At 43.3% G+C, this 25,161-nt stretch overlaps 1 protein-coding gene across 18 annotated transcripts in view; it reads left to right on the plus strand.

Moving 5' to 3' along the window:
* Positions 1-24,696, plus strand: part of mycbp2 (MYC binding protein 2) — a 59,995-nt gene extending 35,299 nt beyond the window's left edge. For 4 of the 18 annotated variants that reach the window (XM_069154217.1, XM_069154222.1, XM_069154219.1 and 1 more), the window contains 38 exons: positions 51-166; positions 361-458; positions 1,504-1,620; positions 2,388-2,528; positions 3,837-3,914; positions 4,910-5,134; positions 6,097-6,229; positions 6,342-6,467; positions 8,071-8,256; positions 9,746-9,850; positions 10,552-12,189; positions 12,278-12,447; positions 12,565-12,812; positions 12,912-13,076; positions 13,258-13,415; positions 13,512-13,711; positions 13,896-14,045; positions 14,128-14,288; positions 14,423-14,579; positions 14,674-14,898; positions 15,290-15,355; positions 15,677-15,916; positions 16,059-16,148; positions 16,250-16,330; positions 16,424-16,690; positions 17,312-17,595; positions 17,738-17,834; positions 17,950-18,069; positions 18,163-18,264; positions 18,368-18,496; positions 18,724-18,856; positions 18,955-19,058; positions 20,070-20,258; positions 20,350-20,457; positions 20,692-20,901; positions 20,992-21,099; positions 21,999-22,164; positions 23,305-24,696. In XM_069154217.1, the coding sequence (XP_069010318.1) occupies positions 51-166; positions 361-458; positions 1,504-1,620; positions 2,388-2,528; positions 3,837-3,914; positions 4,910-5,134; positions 6,097-6,229; positions 6,342-6,467; positions 8,071-8,256; positions 9,746-9,850; positions 10,552-12,189; positions 12,278-12,447; positions 12,565-12,812; positions 12,912-13,076; positions 13,258-13,415; positions 13,512-13,711; positions 13,896-14,045; positions 14,128-14,288; positions 14,423-14,579; positions 14,674-14,898; positions 15,290-15,355; positions 15,677-15,916; positions 16,059-16,148; positions 16,250-16,330; positions 16,424-16,690; positions 17,312-17,595; positions 17,738-17,834; positions 17,950-18,069; positions 18,163-18,264; positions 18,368-18,496; positions 18,724-18,856; positions 18,955-19,058; positions 20,070-20,258; positions 20,350-20,457; positions 20,692-20,901; positions 20,992-21,099; positions 21,999-22,164; positions 23,305-23,420 (7,207 nt within the window). In that variant the 3' untranslated portion in view covers positions 23,421-24,696. The remainder of the gene's footprint in view (positions 1-50; positions 167-360; positions 459-1,503; positions 1,621-2,387; positions 2,529-3,836; positions 3,915-4,909; positions 5,135-6,096; positions 6,230-6,341; positions 6,468-8,070; positions 8,257-9,745; positions 9,851-10,551; positions 12,190-12,277; positions 12,448-12,564; positions 12,813-12,911; positions 13,077-13,257; positions 13,416-13,511; positions 13,712-13,895; positions 14,046-14,127; positions 14,289-14,422; positions 14,580-14,673; positions 14,899-15,289; positions 15,356-15,676; positions 15,917-16,058; positions 16,149-16,249; positions 16,331-16,423; positions 16,691-17,311; positions 17,596-17,737; positions 17,835-17,949; positions 18,070-18,162; positions 18,265-18,367; positions 18,497-18,723; positions 18,857-18,954; positions 19,059-20,069; positions 20,259-20,349; positions 20,458-20,691; positions 20,902-20,991; positions 21,100-21,998; positions 22,165-23,304) is intronic. The other 14 variants (XM_069154218.1, XM_069154224.1, XM_069154227.1 and 11 more) reach the window with 14 other exon arrangements.
* Positions 24,697-25,161: the final 465 nt, after the last annotated feature.

Consider the following 25,161-nt stretch of genomic DNA (forward strand, 5'->3'; position numbering starts at 1 on the left):
ACACATTTTCCAGTGAGATGCGGTCTACTTATTGATCATTCCCCTTACAGACCCAGTGAAAATATGCTCATCCGTGCCAACACTGATGGAACTTACAGTGCCAACTGGACTCCAGGAGCAGTCGGCCTCTACACAATCCACGTTACCATCGATGGAATTGAAATAGGTATGTTAATTTAAACGCCTGTGTATTTCCCAGACAGGGAATACAGGGTGTGCACTGACAACTATCACCAACCTTCTAAGCTCCACCACGTGACGTAACACGATGCATTTGCTACTGACACACATGAACATTCAGAATTGACAATGCTCCATCATCTTTTACAATTTTGAGCTGTAAATCGTTTTTTCTTTTAGACGCTGGTTTGGAGGTAGAAGTCAAAGACCCTCCCAAAGGCATGATACCGCCTGGAACTCAGATGGTCAAACCAAAGGCTGAGCCCCAGCCTAGCAAGGTGAGTTCTCCTTTTGATTGACCAACCAGGGCATGAACATGCTCTTCAATACACGTATACAATGCATGTATGCTTTCAATCACCCATCAAATAAAACAGAGACCTGAAAAGGTTTCTCCCATCATGTCAACACCGCTGAGTTTTTTTGATATGCTTTCTGAAACAAGGAGCTCCCTGCAATGTGAAAGGGTTTTTTAGTAGTTCCTTTCCAACTAAGAATTAAAAAAATGTTTTGCTCCTCTGCACAGCTTTTTGCAGTTTTGGTTTGGTTTGCTGTTGTGACAAAAAAATAAACCAACAAAACAATTGCAGGTCCATAACCAGCAATGGACATAAAAACTAACTGTAGGCTGTCAGTCCAGTACAAGATATTGGGGATATAAGTGAATAAATCCTCCTCCAGTGATGCCACTTCAATCTTTTAAATGTGCAAACAAACACACTTTCTAGTATGCTGCCCGTAACTAGACAAGGTCATATATTAAGGCTGAATATTGTGAGTCTGGTTGTTCATGCTACTCGGGTTGTAGTGCGCACGTAAACATACCGAGTGATGTTACTGTATTTCAGCCTCGTAATCTATTCAAGCAACAGTAATTGATTAATACTTAAAAGAAAGAAATTGTGTCAGATGCAGAAAAGAGGCTTGTTGGAGTCATCATCATTTTGGGACTTGTTGCCTTATGATTTTGCGATCCACAATGGGGAAACAAGCAACAATGTGTGCATTTAATCACTGTTGTGTGAACTCTTTTGGAACATCTGTTCCAAGTTTTTCCATGCACCAGTCTATAAGTTAAAACAAACTTCAAACTGGTGCTACTGAAAATGGAGCTCCTTACGTTTCCCCACCTTTTGCTGTGTGTATGTGTGTACTTGGAAGCAGGCTCTCTCTGTGTGGGTTAACGCATGCTATCTCCCACCGTCAACTTGTCCTGCTTCCTCTTCTTTCTCCTCCTGCTGCACTTCTTGTCGTTCTTTTTTTTTTCTTTCTGTTCTTTGCTCCTGCCGCTCACGGTCTCCATCTCCCCTCTGCTTCTCTCAGGTCCGCAAATTTGTGTCCAAGGACAGCGCAGGCCTGCGTGTGCGTAGTCACCCCTCCCTGCAGAGTGAACAGATAGGCATAGTGCATGTCAATGGCACCATCACTTTCATTGACGAGGTAATTGACTCTAGACCAGGCAGATTATCAGTCATGTTATAAGTATCCTAGCTGGAGCACAAGTATCCACTTTTATTCTTTTTCTGTTTCTTCTTTAGATCAATGAGGACAGAATCATACTTATTTCAATCAGAGTAGTATTTTTTGATAGATTATTTCTATATATTTTCTGTAATTACCTCTCTCAATAATGATTACTACTTGATAAATTTGTTGCTCTTACTTTATGTTGCTTCATACTCTTCCAAGACACTCTGAGGCTACATGAAAAGCTTGAACACCTTCCTTCAAAATCCAGAGGAGGTGATGCATTTGAATCCACAATTAAAATAGGAGCTTACCTCATGATTGCACTTAATGATTACGTACTTAATGATTGATGAGTAGATTTGCCCGTCCTGCACAATATCTGCACTCCCATCCTTTGGTAATAGCGGTAGGGACATTTTCTAGCCGGTATGGTTTCCTCACATTCTGCTATAAGCTGAATGTGTTTTTCAAAAAAACATTCCTGCAGCCTCAGAGGGGTACTGTGTGTGTGTGTGTGTGTGTGTGTGTGTGTGTGTGTGTGTGTGTGTGTGTGTGTGTGTGTGTGTGTGTGAAAGAAAGAGAGAGAGAGAGTGTGTGAGAGAGTGTGTGTGTGAGAGAGAGAGTGTGTGAGAGAGAGAGTGTGTGAGAGAGTGTGTGCCTGTGTTCCCCTCCTGTTTCCTTAGTAACAGGACGGCATGGCTGTGCTGTGCTCTGCTCTGTTGCTTGTTTTCCCTTAGATCCACAATGATGATGGTGTGTGGCTCAGGCTCAATGATGAAACAGTAAAGAAGTATGTTCCCAGCATGAATGGGTACACTGAAGCCTGGTGCCTGTCTTTTAACCAGCACCTGGGCAGGAGCCTACTGGTCCCAGCCGACGTAAGTAGAAGAAGGCCTGCCAAGTAGTCGCCACTCGATTTGATAATAAGCGGCTCCTGCACTGTGCATTTGGGGAAGAGCTCATCTGTGCTGGTTAATGATAATGGGTTTTCAAGGACTTACTTGTGTTCGGCACCCACTCCCCAAATGTCCTTGAAGCATGGTAATTCATCAGAGTCCAACTGTCGGGGTGTTCTCTTGCATGAAATATCGATCTGAGCAACACTGAGTATGAAATTCTCACTAACACACTGTGCAACGGAACAGCAGCTGGGAGTGTGCATGCATTAACTCTCTTTTGAAGGCAAATAGCTGACCATAACATGACCATCATGTGTTGAGATGGACACTTTTAAACGCGCACACCGCGAGGTAGTATGGTCAGTGCATTAACGTGAACCCCCAAAGCAAGGATTGACAGACAAGGAAAAATGTTAAGGAGCAATTACATCCTGTGGTGAATGGTTAGTATGCACTGTTGAGTCTTCATTTCCTCATTGCCTCACTCACATTCTGTTCATAAGCAGTTGCACACTGTAGCATGTGATAACAAGGGTTTCTCCCACATTTTGCTCCATGCCCTAAAAACCGCCACGATACGCAGCCGAATCAGATGAGGAATTGACTGGGTATAATTTGAGCAATGAGTGCTGCATTACCAGGGAAAGTATCTGAAAGATGGTGGTTTTCTGTCATGAAGCAAATATAATGGTCCACAAAAGGTCTCAGTGGAAAATTGTGCCTCTGCTGCTCTTCAACTCCACCTCTGCACTGGGATGCTTCAGGTGCTAGGAGGCTTCCATGTAAGGTCTCTGTCTGAACAGCATGACACACTACATCATCCAAGTGGGGAATTTTTTTGGAAGTTTCTTCTTTATATGTATTTTCCTTTTTATTTTTTTGAAGTCATTTGGTCATGGATTTGGAAATAATGACCTTAAGGTGTTTGGTGTGAACTTTCGATGCCCCTGTAACCGGGTTTTGGTATATATATATATATATATATATTTATTTATTTTTTTTATGCATTTGATTCTACACTTATTGTAAAGTTTTCAAACATTTCTCAGGCTTTGCCTGTATTCACCCTTTTATCAGTGCTCCACAACTAACCGGCCTGTCTGACGTCAGTCAGAATCTGTTCTATATTATTCACTTTCTGAAATACTTATCCTTAAAAAAATCCAGAAGAACCAAGCCAATTTTTTTTTCTTCCAAAAAAATACACGAGCACCTCCCCCCTTCCTGTTTTCTCTCCTCTCTCGAGTCGTCTACTGTTTCTTGACTGTCTCACAATCTGTTGCTCAGAATGTCTTTAACGCTAGCCAAGGAGTCAGGGATATCGGCTTTTTGTCGTGGACCCCCTTAACTATATTTCCACCACAGGTGAGTTGTCTGAAGGAGGGATAAATAGTTTGACTGCCCCATAGCTAATCGTCTATCTGTTACTCTACTCGTCCTCTTGAACCCCTTGTGACTTTGTAGTCCTCCCACAGTGTTAATTTCAAGCATTAGAGGTGAAACTCTAGTTGCATGATTGTGTGTACAGTATCATACAGTACATCAGCGGCTTCTGCTCCTGTAGACCACTGCAGTAATCACATTTGGAATTTTAAGTAATTACTGTTGAAGCTTGTTTGTTGCATGGGGTCAATACTAATGTCGTTTGTTGCATGAGGTCTTGTTTGAAAGGCTTGCCATATGTAGTCCTGTATCCATGTGTGTCATAGCATGCCTCCCTTTAGACTGTATGAAAAGGAGTGAAAACTGTTGTTAATTTGAGTAGGTCCGCTGTCTATTGGTTGTTTAAATGCATCACTACAGTGTTGAATCGAATGTTGATTTCTTATGTTGTGTCTATTGAGAGTACTTTGATCTTAAACTATATCAAAAAGTGAATATTTGGGGGCGAAAAAATTCACTTTCGGGTTGTTGAGGATGGATATGCTTACTTCCGTTCAGGTCTTTGTGTCAAGCTAAGCTAACCGGCTGCTGTTTATAGCTTTTTATTGGGCCGATAAGTTAGTGGCATCAATTTTCTTATCAAACTCTTGGCAAGAAAGCTAATAAACATCTTTCCCCGAATGGTGAACTAGTTTAAGAGGACACAGCTCATCTCGAGGTGGTTTTTGTTTTCTTGTTATGAGAAATATACTCGTTTATCCTTGGAAAAGCGTAATATTATCACTTTTATAAAATCTGTTATACAGGGAAGTTTGGCTGAGCTACTTTTTACAGCAAATCCCTGATACACTGCTGCCATCAGCTTTTAACCATGATATCTGAGGGCTTAGTAAACCGAGCCTTGCGCTGGTCTTGTACATTTTTGGATCCTGCTGTGTTGCTGTATTCTGACTAATCCGTGCTCTTAACTCTTGCAGGAGGTCAGGGGCCAGTCGGAGGAGAACGTAAAGGAGGTGAGCAGCTGCCCTTCCCACGAGGCCCCCATTCGGGTGCAGAACAGGGCAGGGCAGGGCGGCGGCCCGGGGCTTTATAAGGTAGTGAAGACCGGCCCCTCTGGTCACAACATCAGAAGCTGTCCAAACCTTAGGGGTATCCCCATTGGAATGTTAGTACTTGGCAACAAGGTCAAGGCCATAGGCGAGGTACGCACTCACCCCAAATAATGCACTGTGTTTTTTGTGGCTGGAGCGGAATAATTCAGTCTGTTTGAATCTCGTAATGCACTACAGATGACTTCTAGTAGGTTTTGGCCTTAAAATGTAACCTCTCTTTTAAAGGGAAATACATCAGCTGCTTCTGGGTGTGGGTGTGTGTTCTCTATCTTTCCACTTGTTTTGAGGTCTTGTCAACTCCTGTGGCTGCAACATTTTTTTGGGTGCTTTCTCACTTACTAATTTCAGTTTTTCTATAAATCCATTGCAGTTTCAGGGTGTCATAATCAGCTGCCTCGAGACTTCTCAGGAAGTTTGATCACAAAATGCTGGAGACTTTCTGTGCCTTCACTGTACCTTTTTCTTGCACTTGTAACAATTCTGTCAATATACTTTTGAACATCTTTGGCCTGGTGATGTGGAGCCTTCCCCTCTTTTGGTTATGACCTGTCATTGGCTGCTGTGGTGTGTCATGCTGTTCAATGGTTTCCTGTACTCGAATGCCCTGTGTGGATCTGGGAGATGCAGCCTGCACATACTAATACTTCCATCTGTGTCTGTTTTTCCAAAATGATAATATTTCAGGGAGTTGAGAAAAAACAACTTCATGCATTTACCTTTCAATAAGCTTCCCCTTTCTTAGAGTAAGTTTTTTTTTTTTTTTTATTTCAGCTACATCAGTTTTGCCCAGCAGTATCTGCTGATACACAAAATCAATTTCCTGTGATCTGCTGCTGTGTCTTTTGTATGTGTCAATCAGATGGGTTGAATGCTTGCATGTCAGTGATCTTCTGTAGAGGAGTTTGTGTCATGGTTTCGTATGTGCAGTAATAAACTGGATGTAGAGTGGGCAAATATGGATTATAGCTTTCATAGATGATGATTGACAATGTGTGCCAATGTGTTGTGTGTGTGTGTGTGAGTACAGATAAAGAGTGTTGTTTGTGTATCAGGTGGTCAACTCAGAGGGAACCTGGGTGCAGCTGGATAAAAACAGTGTAGTGGAGTTCTGTGAGAGTGATGAAGGAGAGGCCTGGTCATTGGCCAGGGACCGCGGTGGAAACCAGTACCTTCGCCACGATGATGGTAAGCCACAGCTCGACCTGACTGTCTGCTGGCTCCGAACCTAGATTTAAAGTCAGTGGTGAAAATCTTGAAACCACAAAATGTGATACGATGCTATGATCTAATTTTGCAGAACAAGCATTGCTTGAGCATGGGAACCAGACCCCACCACCTAGCCCCTTCTCTGTGCAGGCCTTCAACAGAGCCACCTCCTCAAATGGAGCACAGGGCTTTGACTATGGCATCTCCAACAACAAAGGTGAGGCCAACTCGGTGTAGAGTTAATTGTGATAGACAATTCAAGAACATACATAATCTGCACATCACTTTCTTTTGGTGTTCATAATAGTTTAATTATGGAGCCCTCAGGTTGTAGTCAAAGACTTTAAGTAATATTTCTGATTTGTACTTCTCACTTAATACTTCACTCTGCTCCTGTATCTTCACTATTCCCTCTTTTATTGTAACATACGTCAAATGACTTCTCCGGGTCTTTTGACCAAGACAGTTGTTGCATCACCCATTTTAACTGTATAAATTGGTTGACATGCTAGTTCTTTATTTTTTCCACATATATTAAAAGATATAACTAATCTATGCATATAATTGCTCTAGCAAGTGTACTTTATTCTTTATGCAAAATAAAGTATGACTCGGAAAATAACTTCTACAATTTCCACCACTATCTCCTCTATGTATATGTGATCTAATATGAGTCTATTTGAAGTCACAGGTTCCATCTGTCATTGATCTATCACCTCTTATTGTTTATGCATGTTTTCTTTGTTTTGTTGTTGTTTTGTTTCTACTGTTGTAATTTCATGCCTCACATCTGCAATGTCAGGCATATGTGTGCGTGCATGGGCCAGTCAGTGTGCTTCTGGTCATTTGGACTACTATGGGCTTTGTTTACAGTTGGGTGGCTCTGAACACCTCTCTCACCCTTTCCACTATGTTGCCTTGATTACTAAGAAAACATTGGATCATTTACATAATCACAGTTTTCTTCAACATATGGTAGAGTACTGTGAACATCACCTGACTTGACCTACTAATTTTGCTACACCATCAATGAATGGTTGCCAAAATTGTTTCCGTGCCTTTCTGCAGTATCATGCCTGGTTTCTCTCAAACTGCTTCTTTCCTTCCTCACTTCTCTTTAAAAGGAGGTTGATCTGGTGGGATACTAAGCCCCGCTGATATACACAATACAGTACAAAGTTAGTCAATTGCCATCACAGTGCAGAACAAATATAAATGTCATTTCACGTGTCTCCATGTTTAAGGTGAGCCACATACAGTGAGGCCAAACACAAATCTGATTGCATTTAACTTGCTAAATGTAAATCTGTGTGTAAGCTTTACTTTAGCCCAACTCTAGTCCAGAGGGTAATGAAAATGCCCCTCAGTCTGTTTGCTATGCTGAATGCAAACATGCCACCAAGCCTTCTGTGTGACTGCTTTCTTGTTTAAACTGCTGTCAGTGTGGCTGGCATTAACACAGGCAAGATCTCTCAATGGCTGCTTGCACGTAGAGCTTATTGATGGTAGTTACGCTTGGGAGAAGTTAAAACGGTTTGTGATGTGAAGAGAGGGAAGCCTTTGTTCTTTTTAATATCACCTTTGAGCAAACGGGTAGCAATTCCTCCTGAATATTTTTGTGTCTGACGAATCTACCAATCAAGACACATAATTTGGCAGATATGTAGTCGTTTGAGTTTACACCCTTAATTCAGGGCTCAAAATAAGACTTCTACGATGCCCATAATAGCTCCTCTTGTGGGAGATGACTGAATGGTTGGAATCCTCAAACCGTAGTGTAAGCTGTAGTTTTTCCCCTTCCTCTGTCTCCATGTTTGCAGGTGACCGGTTGAGTGCCATACTGAATTCCATTCAGTCTGGGCCCTTCCTCTCAGCAGCCCCCTCTTCCTCCGTATTTGAGCAAGCTGCCCAACCTCCCTCCTCCTCCTCCTCTTCCCTTGTCCACAGCCCATTTGTGTTTGGACAATCCCCCTCCCAACTGTCTCAGCCACAACCACAGCTTCTGAGTAAGTCTGTCCTGCTTTCTGACAGCGCTTGCTTGATCGGGTATTGATCCGTCTCCTCCCAAACTTTTTTCCCTGGTTTCTCTTCTGTTCATTATATATCATATTTTCTGGGAGTGAGGCAGGAGTGATGCGTTACATGTGAGGGTGCAGTTATTCTCCACACTGCAGAAATATCCTTTACAGGCCAACAGGTCTATTATTCAGTGTTAAAATCTTGTTTCTTAAAAGCACATGTCAGCTGACATTGCCTGCAAAACAATATGCATTGACAGGTGTTTTTGTTTGTTTTTCAAAACAAGATTTTTCAAACTTTAATACTAGACTAAATATCTTGGATATTTTTGCCATGCGCTCAAGTAATAGGCTGAGCTGCTTAATTTATGCTTGCTCTGCTTGCTCTCTTGTTCGGCGTGCCTTTTACCCTCTTCATCTTCTTCATCTTCTTCATTGCTGCTTTAACTTTAGATCTGCATCTTCCATCCTCAAACAGCACCTTGTTTCATTCTCCGCCTCAACCAGCCCAGGGCAAAAGTAAACAACGGTGGTCTGAGCAGTTTGTTTACAATAGTAAATTGTGTTTATTGTCAACAATAACCTGCTAAAACAGAAATAAATCACATCAGTCATTAACTAATGGTATTACACATTACATAAATGCCTAGTTTGTTATATTTCAACTGGAGAATTCATATACAAACGCACCGCAGTTATTTTCCAATAGCATCCACAATATCTGTTTATCTTTTTCAGCCTGTATAGCCCTCTCTCTCCCTGTCAGTATCTCCTTCTTCATTGCTACTTTCTGTCTATTTTCATTGTTTTACCTGGTTGTGTATTTTCTTATGGAGCCCTGGAGGTGTCAGGGGAAAAAACTAAATAATTGAAGAAAAAAAACAGATCATGCATAAAGAGTTCATCTTTATGCTATTAGTCATCTTGCATTTATGGATTTGTACAGTTCTTTTTTTGTTATTGGAGATATGTGGACTTCAAGTTTTGACTGTTAAAGCAACACTCATCTTTGAGATCCCTTTAACCTGTTTTTACAAGATAACAGACTATTTTTCTTGACAAACTTGGATGATACTGAGAATATTAATTCAAAGTCGGCTTCAGGGTCCTGCAGCACCTCATACATGCTTTCTTTGTTGTTTACTTTAAAAATTCAGCCAAAGGTGTTTGCTGCCCTCTGCTAGAAAGGAGGGGGCACAAATTCCTAAAATGTGTACAAAAATACTTTTTTTTCCTCCGTGACACTTGAAGGGCTCAATGACGTCTTCTATAAGTTTTACTTTCTTCACGACTATCGGTTTCTCTGCCTGTTGACTTCCCATTACTCTAACGTGCCGTACTTTTTCCCCTTTTTCTATTCCACCCTCTTGACTTGACCCCATTGCCTCTCTCTTTTCTTCCTTTCCTTTCTCTCTGTGGCGGCCTCCTTGCATTCCCTATCTTGTTTGTTTACCTGCTCCACTGTTTTCCGCTGTAGATGGTTCATCACGCAGCCTTGCTTCTCGCGAGCGTGTGCACAAAAGCAGTGTGTCCGTGGCTGGGCATGGTACTGCTCTCTCATCTCTCGCTCTAAGGCAAAAGGGTGGGTAATCACAGCATGCATGCCTCCCTCAGACTGAACAGAGGGTGGGGTAGGAACTCAACAAATAACAGTCTTTTCTGCAGAGATCTTTGTTCTTAAGCTCATGAATAACTTTTTAGGCATCTTGTGTTTGTGCTAACCTTCCAAAATTTTTTTATGCGTTTGAACACATTATAATATAGAGTGGAAAAACTGAGATTAGTACCTGTTGCTTGAGACACGTGATTTCAAATTGAGGTTAAAAGTAGGTCAAATTTAGAAGCTATGATTTGACTTTCAGACATCTTTATGATGTCTTCAGTCGCGAGAGTAGTTGTCTGGTTTCTGGTTAATACAGAGGCTAAATCCAGTATTATAGAAGTGGTCCCAGGACTGGGCTGGTATCCATTTTTCATCAGCGCTTCCATGGTCCACTAGGTATCCTCATCCACATCAGAGCTTGTCTGGTACCAGACAAAGCTTTGACCTAGCACACAGCTAGTCAAGTAAAAGTCTGATCTGTCACTCACTGTCATTTTCTTTACAAGGTATAACATATTTCACCTTTGGGACTATAGGTGTCTCTCTGCCCTTCATTTCATTTTACTGACTGAATCTTCCTTACATGACATTTTCACTCAGATGTTCAGTTACAGTAACACTCTTACCGCTGATGACGCCCTGCTGTGTGGTGTAACTATGTTTGAATTGTTAATGTTTAGGTGAACGAGGGAATCTGATGTCCGGTGCTCGGCCCATGTCCCCGTCCTCCAAACACCGTCAGGAGAACCGCTCACCCAAACAGGAGACTCGGGGCAGCCGCTCCTCTGAACAGAGCAGGACGAAGACAAGTGAGGGTGGACTGTCAGCTAGCGAGGCCCTCATCCTGCGATCAGACACGGCCAAGCTTAGGTCCGACTCTCACAGCCGCTCCCACTCCCCAAATCACAACACTCTGCAGGCTCTAAAGGCAGACGGTAGGACCCCAGGAAATCGGGCTGAATCCCCAAATCCTGGCTCTCGCTCCTCCTCTCCCAAACAGAAAGGCGTGTCGTCCTCAGGTAGATCTAGTCCCTCCAGCACGTCCTCCCAACACTCTTCCTCAGCCCACAATGACAAGAACCTCCCACCTAAAGTTAGCCCTTCATCCAAGGCTCGGCTGGATCCTCCCAGAGAGAGGTCCAAATCAGACTCCTACACTCTGGACCCAGACACACTCAGAAAGAAGAAGGTTCCCCTCACTGAGCCACTGAGGGGCAGATCTACCTCCCCTAAACCCAAACTGTCTCCTAAAGATCCAAATAAAGGAGTGATCAGTAATGCAGAGAACCGTGTTCCTTCTCCACATGTAACCCAAGAGAACCTCCATAGTGAAGTAGTGGAGGTCTGCACCTCGAGTGCTCTCCTCACTAACGAGGACGGCAATGACGAGAACGTGGAGGTCCAAAATGCTGAAGAGGGATCATCGAAGGTGCACTTTAGCATCGGCAAAGCCCCTGTCAAGGAGGAACAGGAGAGCCGCTCATCACCCAAAGTCAGCCGGAAAGCCTCCAGTCGACACACCCGCCCTAAGAAGGACAAATCTGGGCCTCTGTTTAAAGGTGAGAGTACATCAAGGGTCACGGAGCCAGCCAAACAGGCCATGTCACCCTCCGTGGCTGAATGTGCTCGCGCCGTCTTCGCAGCATTCCTGTGGCACGAGGGCATCGTCCATGACGCCATGGCCTGCTCCTCCTTCCTCAAGTTCAACCCAGACTTAACCAAAGAGCACGCCCCCATTCGCAGCTCCCTGGGAGGACAGGGCGCTGAGGAGAAAGAGAGCAAGTTAAAGAACCGCCACTCCTTAGAGATTTCCTCTGCACTTAACATGTTCAATATTTCTCCGCACGGCCCAGACATCTCCAAAATGGGCAGCATCAACAAAAACAAGGTATTATCTATGCTGAAGGAACCTCCACTGCCAGAGAAGTGTGAGGACGGAAAAGGAGAGGCCATTTCCTACGAGATGACTTCTCATCCCTCTATGAGGGCAAAGTCAATTTTACCGTTAACACTACAGCATTTGGTAGCATTCTGGGAGGACATTTCAATGGCCACCATCAAGGCGGCCACTCAGAACATGATCTTCCCCAGCCCGGGGTCCAGTGCCATCTTAAAGAAGAAGGAACACGAGAAAGACAGTAAAAAGGCAAAGAAGGAGAAGAAGAAACGGGAGAAGGCAGAGGTGCGTCCAAGAGGGAATCTGTTTGGGGAGATGGCGCAGCTCGCCATGGGTGGACCAGAGAAAGACACTATCTGTGAGCTGTGCGGGGAGTCTCACCCTTACCCTGTCACCTACCACATGAGACAGGCTCACCCAGGTAAGAGTCCAAGGCTCTTTTAGCATGCTTTCTATTACTGTTACTGTTCTCTGGTTCTTAATGCCCCTCCCTTGTATTTCCATGATAGGCTGTGGTCGCTATGCCGGGGGCCAGGGCTACAACAGTATTGGCCACTTTTGCGGTGGTTGGGCTGGAAACTGTGGAGATGGAGGCATCGGAGGCAGCACCTGGTATTTGGTGTGCGATCGTTGTCGGGAGAAATACCTCAGAGAGAAACAGACTGCTGCCAGGGAAAAGGTAGCTCACCGCCGCAAGCCTTCAGTGTTTAAATCGTCGTCCCTCTTTTCAGTTTCTAACATCATTCGGACTTTGTGGACCACTTGAAACAAACCCAATCTGCATGTTCTGTGCCAGGTGAAGCAGTCGAGGAAGAAGCCCCTGCAGGTGAAGACCCCGAGGGCGCTGCCAACTATGGAGGCCCACCAGGTGATCCGGGCCAACGCGTTGTTCCTGCTGTCCCTCAGCAGCGCGGCTGAACCCAGCATGCTGTGCCACCACCCTCCGCGGCCCCTTCACTCCCAGCTGCTGCCCAGCCTGAAGGAGGGCGTGTCGGAAGAACTCCCTAATAAAATGGGCTGCCTCTACCTACAGACACTAGCTAGGTAGTTACAAGCTCAGTTAATAATAAGCTGTCACTTTCAAATCTCGCAGTACTATGTCACAATGATCTGAGTCTCTTTCATTCTCCTCTCATCCTCCAGGCAACAAGAGAACTTTGGGGCCTACCAAGATGATAATCTTTTCCAAGATGAGATGAGGTATTTGCGCTCAACATCTGTTCCTGCGCCCTATATTTCAGTCACGCCTGACGCCTGCCCCAATGTGTTTGAGGAACCAGAGAGCAACATGAAATCAATGCCCCCCAGGTAACGCATCTTTAAACATGGTCTTTAATTACTTAAATTTTCCTGCACTACTGTATTTACAGGGTGAGTAAATTGCAGATCTTTTTGCTGCATCACCTTCTACTGTTTATACGATCCACAGACATCAAGTTGGAGGGTAAACTTGACTAATCTGTGTCTGTCTTCACATTCTGTCCTTTAGTCTTGAGACCAGCCCGATCACAGACAGTGACACCGCTAAGCGCACCGTGTTTCAGAGGTCGTACTCAGTCGTAGCATCTGAGTACGACAAGCAACACTCACCTTGTCCAGCTCGGGTCAAAGCTGTGCCCAGGCGCAGGGTTCATAGTGGGGATGCAGGTAATCACATTTAATCTGTTGACAAATGATTATTGATACTTTCAGTGTAAGTGGCATCATTATTTCTAATATTAACCTCCTCTGTCCTCTGTAAAGAAGTTGGTTCTTCCCTGTTACGGCACCCGTCTCCTGAGCTGTCGCGACTGATCTCGGCCCACGGCTCGCTCAGTAAGGGGGAGAGGAACTTCCAATGGCCTGTCCTGGCCTTTGTTATCCAGCACCACGACCTTGAGGGCCTGGAGGTGGCCATGAAGCATGCACTGAGGAAGTCTGCCTGCAGGGTGTTTGCCATGGAGGTACAGCTGTCTACACTACAATATCCTGAATCCCATCGCTTTGTCTTGCTTTAATTATTGCCAATTATAAAGCAGTGTTGAGGGATCATCAGCAGTTAATTGGCTGAGTTTTGTGTAATGAATCAGCTAAAGTGTTTTGATAATGAGACTAATTAATGCAATTTTCTCTTTATGTCTCTGTTAGGCATTCAACTGGCTGCTGTGCAATGTGATCCAGACCACCTCCCTGCATGACATTCTCTGGCATTTTGTAGCATCTCTCACGCCATCACCCTTTGAACCTGAGGATGAGGAAGATGATGAGAACAAGGGGAACAAAGAAAACGTAGAACAGGTGATGAGCAGCTTATAGTTAAGGAGCATGTAGCTTTACTTCTGCTCTGTTGTATTTTCTAATTCTGAACATCTCTACACAGGAACGGGACCTCGGTGTTTGTGAACATCCTCTGTCTGACATCGTTATTGCCGGAGAAGCAGCTCATCCTCTCCCCCACACCTTCCACCGCCTCCTTCAGACCATCTCTGATCTCATGATGTCACTTCCCAGTGGCAGCTCATTACAGCAGATGGCTCTCAGGTACAGTTTCTGGTTGAAATAGGAGCCCGTTTACTGTCACAAACACTTTCATGTTTCTTCCTTCTGTATTTTTACCAATTCTGAGCTTCATTAGCATTTAATGTGAAATAAATGGTTGTGCGTCATTCTTTTAGGTGCTGGAGTCTCAAGTTCAAGCAGTCCGACCACCAGTTCCTCCACCAGAGCAACGTTTTCCATCACATTAACAACATCTTGTCCAAGTCAGATGATGGAGACAGTGAGGAGAGCTTCAACATCAGTGTGCAGTCTGGCTACGAAGCAATGAGCCAGGCAAGGAAGCAACCTCTTACTCAGCAGTGATTTGACTTTTATTAACTGTTCTGTTGTGCACTAACCTGATGCAAATGTGTGTGTCGTCATATAGGATCTCTGCCTGGTTACCTGTTTGAAGGACCTGACCAGCGTCGTAGACATCAAGACGTCCAGTCGCCCCGCTATGATCGGCAGCCTAACAGACGGCTCCACGGAGACCTTCTGGGAGTCTGGAGATGAGGACAAAAACAAAACCAAGAGCATCACCATCAGCTGTGTGAAAGGCATCAACGCCTCCAAGGTGTCCGTTCATGTGGACAACTCCAGAGACATCGGGGTAAGGAAGCAACAGCCAACCAGGCTATTCAGTCACTACGGGATCAAGCTGTGCTTGTTAGGCCTGGGACACCTGGGCCTGCGTGGCGTGCGAGTCACCTGTTGCTGCATGGCGTGTTTTTATTTTGGCGACCATGTTAACAGAAATCACTTACCTGCTTTTCGGTTACAACTCATCACATGTCGGCTCTCAAACAAACACGCAAGCGAGCTGCAGCCGTGCAGTGCGGGCGAGGTTACGCACACGCCACGCAGCCTGTGTGTCCCGGGCCTTGCAGTGTAAATGTCAAATTTAAGTCAAAGTGGAATTGATGACAATTATGATGCCAGATATATGTGTGTATAGGTTTTCAGTGCATTTAACTTACTTTTTTTTTTTTTAATACCTATAGAACAAAGTGACATCGGTGACATTCCTGTGTGGAAAAGCAATAGAGGACCTCTGCAGAATCAAACAGGTATGGACATTTTCTTTGGCTTCACAATGAATGACTCAAAAAACATGGGGATAAAGTATAACCAGAGTAATTTGTAGTTTAATGAATGTTTTTAAAAGTCTTGAATGTTTGTGCAACAGGAGGCAGGCAGCCTCTGTGGTGTTTCTTTTTTTTCTGTGCTACATAAAGCAGAGAAAGCAATCAATTAATTATTCAATCTTTCAAATTATATTGCGTTGAGACGAGGGACACATAAATAATAAACCATTAAATTAGTCTGTATAAGATTTACAAGATTTACAGGCAGAGCGCTAGGAACATCCCTCTGCCTTTCTGTCACAGGTCGACCTCGACTCGCGGCACATGGGCTGGGTGACAAGTGAGCTCCCTGGAGGAGATCATCATGTGATCAAGGTGGAACTGAAAGGGCCTGAAAATACCCTGAGGGTGCGTCAGGTGAAGGTGCTCGGTTGGAAAGAGGGCGAGAGCATCAAGATACTGGGACAAATCTCAGCCAGCATGGCCCAGCAGAAGAACTGTGAAGCTGAGACTCTGAGAGTTTTCCGCCTGATCACCTCACAGGTCTGCTTCATTCATGTGCCTTATTCCACCTGACAACGTATTTTCTCCTCTCATACTCTCTGTTTGCAGATATTAAATGTGGTTAAAAACAGCTGTAATTTCTTGTAAACCTTTCCGTTAATATTTGTCTGCGTACATTTAGGTTTTTGGAAAACTAATCTGTGGAGATGCGGAGCCGACTCCAGAGCAGGAGGAGAAGAACCTACTTTCATCTCCCGAGGGAGAAGACAAGGTCCGCACTCTGATCATTTAACCGCTCTGTTCAACCAACTCATATTTAATGACCTTGACTCTAACGTTTTGCACATTTCCTTTATGCATGTTTGTGAATAGGTACCATCTGATGCAGACCTCAAAGAGCACATGGTGGGAATCATTTTCAGCAGGAGCAAACTGACCAACCTGCAGAAGCAGGTAAAGCATTCAGCAGTGACCTCCAAACATCAACTAATGGTAAAACATGACAATCTCTGCCATCTAACCTAATGGATGTATCCCATTTCCAAGGTGTGTGCGCACATCGTCCAGGCCATCCGTATGGAGGCCACGCGTGTGAGGGAGGAGTGGGAACATGCCATCTCCAGCAAGGAGAACGCCAACTCTCAGCCCAGCGACGATGACGCCTCCTCAGACGCTTACTGCTTCGAGCTCCTCTCCATGGTCCTGGCGCTGAGTGGCTCCAATGTCGGGCGCCAGTACCTCGCTCAGCAGCTCACACTCATGCAAGACCTGTTTTCTCTGCTGCACACAGCTTCCCCTCGAGTACAGAGACAGGTAGGAGAGCATGTAAACACATCTAAAGTAGTGTTTAAAGGAACTCTGTGGGGCTTTGATGTGAACAAGTTTATGTTCATACCGCCACCAACTGGCAGTCGGTAGAATAGCGCTATTGTAGTTGCGGTAATGCATCACATTACACGTGTGCCTGCATACATGCATGTGTGTCTTTTTATGTGCCATATTCAAAATGGGGATGCTTTCGTCAAAATATTGCTCCTCAGCGCCAAACATGCTATGCATGTTGATCTTTGAGTTAGACGGTTTGGAGACCTGAATTTCGTTCCCTTCATGTACCAGCTTGTCTGGAATGGCAATAAACCTCCTTGAATCCTCCAGACTGTAAATGTTTCCAAGCATCCAGCAACTAACTTCAGCCAATCGCTGTTGGCCACATCGTGGTCATGAAGAATTAAAATCAGTGAGACATTGTCTTATTATAGAGACCTGACAAAGATCCAATTTGTATCAAGATGTTGTCCCTTTAAATTGATTTATGGTTTAGAGTCAATTACGTTCAAATAATAGGTTTTAAAAACATATTTTTTTTCTGTGTACATGTTAAGGTAAGTATCCTGTGGGATTATTAAAAATATTTCTTACGTTACCTCTTCTTAGGTGACGTCACTGCTCAGACGTGTCCTACCGGAGGTGACGCCGGTGCGTCTAGCCAGCATCATCGGGGTGAAGGCCCTGCCCCCAGCAGACATCAGTGACATCATTCACTCCACCGAGAAGGGGGACTGGAACAAACTGGGCATCCTCGACATGTTCCTGGGCTGCATCGCAAAAGCGCTCACTGTGCAGCTGAAAGCCAAAGGCACCACCATCTCTGGCACAGCCGGCATGGCTGCAGGCAAAGGGGTCACCACCGTCACGCTGCCCATGATCTTCAACTCCAGGTGAGTTTCTGTTCGGCCTGTCGGGATGCTCAAAAATTTGATTTTTGCCAAAGCCATAACACAATTTCACTCAGATATAGTTTGTGGAATATGTTTATTTTCTTACATTTGTACGCATGTTGCCTTTTCCTGTTGTGCTCAGCTACATCCGCAGAGGGGAGAGCCACTGGTGGATGAAAGGCTCCACTCCTCCACAGATCGCTGAGATCATCATAAAGCTGGTTAAAGACATGGCAGCTGTAAGTTCTTGGAGTTTTTCGCGATGAACCTCATTCATCATCATTGTCGTAGATTTGCTGCAATTATGACGGCATTGGAAAAAGGACCTCTAACACAGTTATGTGCCGTTTTTAGGGTCACCTCTCAGATGCCTGGTCCAGAGTCACCAAAAATGCAATTGCTGAGACCATCATAGCCCTGACCAAAATGGAGGAGGAGCATCGGTCTCCTGTTCGCTGTATCGCAACGACAAGGGTATGAGGATTTTCTCATAAGCAGAACATGTATCTTTATTTGAAAAAGACTGTATATTTACTATCATGTGATATTCCCTGTTCTGTGTCTTAGCTATGGCTGGCCTTGGCATCACTGTGTGTGCTGGACCAGGATCACGTGGACAGGCTGTCCTCTGGGCGCTGGATGGGCAAAGACGGACAGCAGAAGCAGATGGTGAGGATTAAATAGATAGCCAAGGTCTACACTGTGTGAAACTATAGTAATTATATTTATATATACTATAATAATAATTGATTTCCTCCTCTTCTATCCACAGCCCATGTGCGACAACCATGACGACGGCGAGACGGCAGCCATCATCCTGTGTAACATGTGTGGCAACCTGTGCACCGACTGTGACCGCTTCCTCCACCTGCACCGACGCACACGCTCTCACCAGAGACAGGTGAGGTTTATTTTTTTAAGCCTGGATATGTGTAATTGGAAACATTTTATAAAAATATTGTGGAAAAGAAGGAGTCCTGTGTGGTTTAAAATGACAGACAATTGTTTTATTATTCAACAGAGAATATGTCACCCTCTCATAAGCAGCCTTTGTTGTTGCCCATTCTTCTTAAGGAGGTGGATGTTGTTCCGTCAATGTGCTCGGTCTTATTTTCATGCCTGCTTCAGGTGTTTAAAGAGGAAGAGGAGGCCATAAAGGTGGATCTCCATGAAGGCTGTGGGAGGACCAAGCTCTTCTGGCTCATGGCTCTGGCTGATTCAAAGACCATGAAGGCCATGGTGGAGTTCAGAGAGCACACAGGTAACATAGTGAATTTTGCTCAGTAATATTGTACATGGTCATGACAGTAAATTTATGACAGGCTTTCTACTGTTCTGACCTGCCTCATATTCTTGTAGGTAAACCAGCCTCCAGCAGCTCGGACGCCTGCAGGTTCTGTGGCACAAGGAATGGGACGGAGCTGTCTGCAGTGGGAAGCGTCTGCTCAGACCCAGACTGCCAGGTACTGAGTGATAACCATGACATGAAAAACTTGGACACTACATTTATCTGTATGTGTAGTCTGTGCAGGTAGTCTGTGGTGTCCATTTTTGAAGCATTAAAAATAATGTCAAAATATTTTGTTTTTATTTCACAAAATGCCTGCAAGTATGGAGTATGCACACAAACAAAATGAAACACAAATACAAACAAACAAAATAGTGAAACCGAGGACACGATAGAGAATTTTTATATTATAACCATTCGTACCACAAATACTTCTGTCATTTTCTTAAAAGGCATTTTTTTTATTTTAATGAATTAGCTATAAATACACTTTATCAAAAAAAATAATCTGAATCAATTTTGATTTGTCTTTTTTCTGAGGAGATCAATTTGATGTTCTCACATTCAGGACCCTAAACTTCCTGAAACTGGCACAACATTAGTTGCTAATCTTACTACCTTGTGAGCCATGACTTCATAAAATTTTCTTTTCTCCAATTTTGTTTTTTGGTGCAAAATATAGCACGCATCAGTGCAAGCAGCTGAAGTCAGAAGTCATGTTTGATTACATGAGTCTCTGAGACATCTCAAGCCCCAGCAATCACCACTCTGAAAAAGTTTAGTATAAACACCCAGTGTGTGGACATTCCTCTGACTGAAACAACTGATGTGTGCATTCTTATGATTCAAATATTAGAAATCTGTTTAATCTGTTGTGATGACTGTGGTCTCTCGCGTTTTTAAAATTGTTTAAGATTTGAAAATCCTCCACTGTGCACTGGGAATTAATCGTCTCAAAAAGAATAATCTGAGGTGAGCTTTATAAATAATGGATGAGGTGTTGTACACCCCTTTCAGAGAGTTAAATAAGTCTTTACACAAGACACGTATTAGTTGTTGTAGAGCTCCGTAGAGAAGTGTATTTATTAGTGTATTAATTTAGAGATGAAATACTGCAGAGTAATTTGTAATGAAAATAACGCTCTGGAGTTCCTAAGCGTCACCAGCTCTTTTCACGCCCTCTCAGGAGTACGCTAAACTGGCCTGCAGTAAGACTCATCCCTGTGGACACCCATGTGGAGGAGTCAAGAATGAGGAGGCCTGCCTTCCATGTCTGCACGGCTGTGACAAAAACACTGGCTGTCTGAAGCAGGATGCAGATGACATGTGCATGATCTGCTTCACCGAAGCCCTCTCTGCTGCTCCTGCAGTACAGGTAGCTCTAAATACAGGCACTTTAAAGAATTTCACCTCTAGAGTTTGAATTTGTTCTCCTTTAACTGTTTAACCGTTTGATCTGTTTCCAGCTGGACTGCACTCACGTGTTCCACCTTCAGTGCACCCGTCGTGTTCTCGAAAATCGCTGGCTCGGGCCCCGAATCACATTTGGGTTCATGTTGTGTCCCATTTGCAAGGTACGATGTCACCTGCCTCCCTCGAGTTTGAAGGATTAACCCAACAACAAAGAGGCTGAAAACTGATTGCACCACACCTCAAACTTGATTGTGTTGTTTGTTTGAACGCTTTGTTGAAAAAGCTCCATGTCCTGTCCGGCTTTGTTCATAATCAGCTTTGTGACACGCATGCAGTAAACCCAACAGAAACACCTTGATGAAAATGTGCTGCTTTGTTTGTTTCATTGTGTGCAGAACAAAATCAATCACTCTGTGATCAAGGACCTGCTCGATCCCATCAAGGAGCTCTATGAGGATGTGAGGAGGAAGGCTCTGATGAGGCTGGAGTATGAGGGTCTGCACAAGAGTGAGGCAATAACCACACCAGGAGCACGCTTCCACAATGACCCTGCAGGCTTTGCCATGAACAGATATGCATACTACGTCTGCTACAAGTGCAAGAAGGTACCTTATAGATTATATATCTGAGAGATGTTTTTTTTTTTTTTTAAATGTCATAGAGGATGAGAGAATTAATGGTGTCCCCATTTCCAGGCATATTTTGGAGGAGAGGCTCGCTGTGATGCGGAGGCAGGACAGGGAGATGACTACGACCCCAGTGAGCTGATCTGTGGAGCATGCTCAGATGTCTCTCGGGCTCAGGTGGGTAAATGATACCCGTGAGAATCTTGCTGTACGAGAAGCACTTCAATTGAATAGTATGACAGTTGTTTGCTTTCTTGTTGAGAGTTTTTATGAGACGATTGTGTCTGAAGGCTCAGTATGAAGCAATAGGCAGCCGCTGGTTAGCTTAGCTTTGCATAAAGACTGTAAACAGGGGAAACAACTTGTCTTGCTCTGTCAAAAGTACTAAAATCAACCAAACTTCATCTCTAAAGTTCATCAATTAACATGTTATATATTGTTTGGTTTGAGTCACTGGATGTAGACTGTTGGTATAAACCTGCCATTGGCTGACAATTTCAGTCAACAGTCTCCCGCCCTTCTGCGCTCTGGTTGTTACCGTTTTTAAAAATCCCCGTCATAATGTGAAAAACCAACAACCTCTGAACAAAATGGCAACTTCTGACAAATATTTGAATTGTGCTGCAAGGCAGGGCTGCTCGGTTTTTAATTTGTTTTTGAAGGAATTTAGCCATTTTATTGACAAGGCTCGCCTGACCTGTCCAAATGTTCCCCCTGACACTATTTTGTAAAGCTGCATTCAGGCCTTAACGCCTCCCAAGACGACTGTTTAGAGGAGTACAAACAGAGTGTTGTTTTCCTCTGTATCACAGTGATATATGGCTGTAGTCAGACCATTCTGCAGCGCTGTCACAGCCTGGTGGAGATAAATCAGGCAAAGTGAGACTATATCTTATTCAATCTGTTAAGAAAACGAAGGCGTATAACAATGAGTTTTGGTTTCACAGGGAATTGCATGACTTCTCAACTAGAGCAGAATTTCCCAAAATGTCAAACTATTCCTTGAAAATGGTGCTCATCTGTACTAATATAACAAAATCTAATCATTTTGTGTATCTCCTGTGTTCATTCATCAGATGTGCTCCAAGCATGGCACAGACTTCCTGGAGTATAAATGCCGGTACTGCTGCTCTGTGGCTGTTTTCTTCTGCTTTGGCACCACACACTTCTGTAATGCCTGCCACGATGACTTCCAGAGGATGACCAGTGTCCCCAAGGAGGAGCTGCCACATTGTCCTGCAGGTACTTAGTGATTCTATTCATTGGACTTTCTTTATTCAGACTTTTACTGAGACTTTAGCGACTGTATGAAAAGGATCGTAGTGGGCACGGAGGAGAAATCAAACCTCTTTCCAGTGTTATTAGTTTTATCTTCTTGATTATATAAAACTGAATTACTCCCCTCTATCTGAAATATATATATATAATAAAACAAATTTTGAATTTTTTTCATATAAAGAGCTGCAAGAACCGTCAGGCCTGCAACAGCCTGTTGAACAGAGCCGAGGTGCCTAATGTTTTAGTGCTGACTAAGGATGTCATGATACCATTTAATACTAGGATTTTCAATCCCAAATTTAATACCAAAAATAATTGATTAATCAAATGAGTGTATTTTTGATGTAAACTTTTATTTAAAAAAAAAAAGAAAAAAAGTTTCACAATGTTATTTTAATGACAGTAGTCTGCTAACCATCCAGCTCACGTTATGACCTTTAACTGCTTCTGTGGACATTACGTGGGGCATTTCTTTCAGCTTTTGTGATTCACAAACAATGACAGTGATACTTCAGGATGTGAGCATGTAAATATATATCTAAAAACTGAAACTTACTCACCTTGAATTCTGTGTACAAATCCAGACACCTGTCTCTTATCTGCATATTTGCATTTGGGCTTTCGGTCGTCTATAATTTTTCCCTTCTCATTCTACTCGAATGCAAAAAAACTCTATATATGATTCTTGGTCTTGCCAGTCACAGTAGTCATTTTTGCTGCATCTGCACTTGCTGCCACTATTACACACATTCTTCTTGTCCAGGATCTCCGGTATCTATGATATCTCCAGTACCCTATAAGAACAGGCAGGTTTTCCAAATTTTGTCATCGACAAAATATGAGTTTTTGTAACATCTCTAGTGCTAATACTTGAAGAATTTAATAATTTAACCCCAGAATACATTACAAATATAAAATCCTGAGATAAAAAGCCTCCTCCCCCGCTGTCCCAACAACAGACTACCCTCCCTTGAGTAAAAATTAAAAAATACTTAACTCACCCTTTGTCTGACCTCCCCAATTTTTGTTGTATGGTCCCAAATAGAAAATGATTTTACTTAAAGGAAAATTAATGGTGATGTAATTATTGTCCTTCTGTCACAGGGCCCAAAGGCAAGCAGCTGGAGGGCACTGAATGCCCTTTGCATGTGGTCCATCCACCGACAGGGGAAGAGTTTGCTCTGGGCTGTGGGGTGTGCAGGAATGCCCACACCTTCTAAACAACATGAGACTTTTACTGAAAACCAGTTTGTCTACTGTGATTTCTGGCTGCTGCTGCTGCTGCTGAGCTCAGCCGCCAAGCTTGACTCTTGTTTTGTCAAGTCTCCTGGACACTGGACCAGGTTTCTGCTCCACGCCAAGAGTCCTCAGGTCTGCTCTCATACCAACATCAGTATCCGGGCTCTGCTACGGGCACGAGCTGTAGCTCCTTTGGATTCAGAGTAACCTGAATTGAAAAAAGAACAATGGATTTAAAAACAAAAAAAAGAAGAAAAACAAAAAAAGAAGATAACTTGTGACGTGTTTGCATGCGGCCGTTGTATTCCCTCGGCTTCTATAGACGTTGCACACCTCCCGATCACTGAAGTGTAACAATACAAGATTAAACATTGAATATGAAATAAATTTGCTTAAAGGCAACAGTGGATCAGCGTGGGTTTAAAAAAAAAAAAAAAAAAAAAAAAAAAGGAACGGGCCGTATTTCCAGCTTCCTAACTATAAATTTAAAATATTGTTTATGTAAACTTTTTTCGTAATCTTGTACAGTATTCTCCACTGTCAAGTGCATCATGGGTTGACGGACAAAAAAAGATGAGTTGGTTGATAAGACTGTTAAGAATATTGTTTGGGAGGAAAATAGTGTACGATTTATCTAATCTTGTATATAATGATACTATTCAAAATAGCTGTATTCCGAAGTTGCTACTCTTCACTTCAGTTTTGTTTGATATTCTGGGTTATGTTTTGAGCCAGAACTTTTAATGAAGTGCAATACTGGGTGTGCCTCCTATTTTGCAGCTGTTTAACCTATGGAATGTATGTCAATAAAGCCACTGTACATTTTTATACAGTAGACAGTCGTATTTTCCCCTCTTCTAAATGTCAGAGCTCTTCTGTTGTCTGGAAATGAGAAGGAGGAGACTGGCGCCTGCAGTGAACAGTGGTGGATGTAAATCCTGTTTTTGCAGTTCGGTTAAAAAAAAAGAAGAAAAAAAGCACCAAATCCTACAGGAATACAAAAAAAAAAACCTCACTGTGAGACTGATTACAGCTGAACGGTTTGAGGGGCCAGTCTTCACACCAAATAAAATTGTGCACCTGTAATGCTTTTCCCTAGTAGGAGGCAGTTGGGATTGGGGGGGTCAGGGGAACAGAGTGTGGAAAAAAAGCAGCTGCTGTTAAATAAAAAAGCTTAATACTTGTGAATCTGCTCTGTAATATCTGTGGTGGATGGAGTTGAATGGTAATAAACCAGGTTCTCTGTTTCGCAAAGTATACACCGTGTCATCCCTTAATGAGTGGTGATATTTCCATGAAACTACCTACATGGTTTCTATAAATATGTAAATACCGTTATTGAGAAAATGAAACCCTCATAGATATCGGCAAAGAGCAGGAAAATGGAAATAGAGCTTTTCAGTGCTAAATTGGGAATTCAAAATGTATTCTCTGGTGTTTGTTGCTAAAATTCATATGCAGTGGCAGTGTTGACATGGTCCGTATGTACCAGGAGGAAAGTTCAAGTATTTGCATTTTAAAGATCATTTAGCTCATATTTTTATGACTTGTAATAAATTGGGAAGTCAAGCGGTTCCTATTTGTGACAATCTGTAGCTGTTGTAGAAACCATATGTGTAAAACAAGTAATTGACACACAGGTTTGGGATATCTCGTACTCAGATGGTAAATTTCAGCCATACATACAGACATACATCTTTAATCTCAGCCTCTCCTGTAGTT

Source organism: Embiotoca jacksoni, unplaced genomic scaffold (genome assembly GCF_022577435.1).
Source record: "Embiotoca jacksoni isolate LCO1_2020_lvr unplaced genomic scaffold, fEmbJac1.0.p SCAF_2, whole genome shotgun sequence".
In the NCBI taxonomy this organism is placed as follows: domain Eukaryota; kingdom Metazoa; phylum Chordata; class Actinopteri; family Embiotocidae; genus Embiotoca; species Embiotoca jacksoni.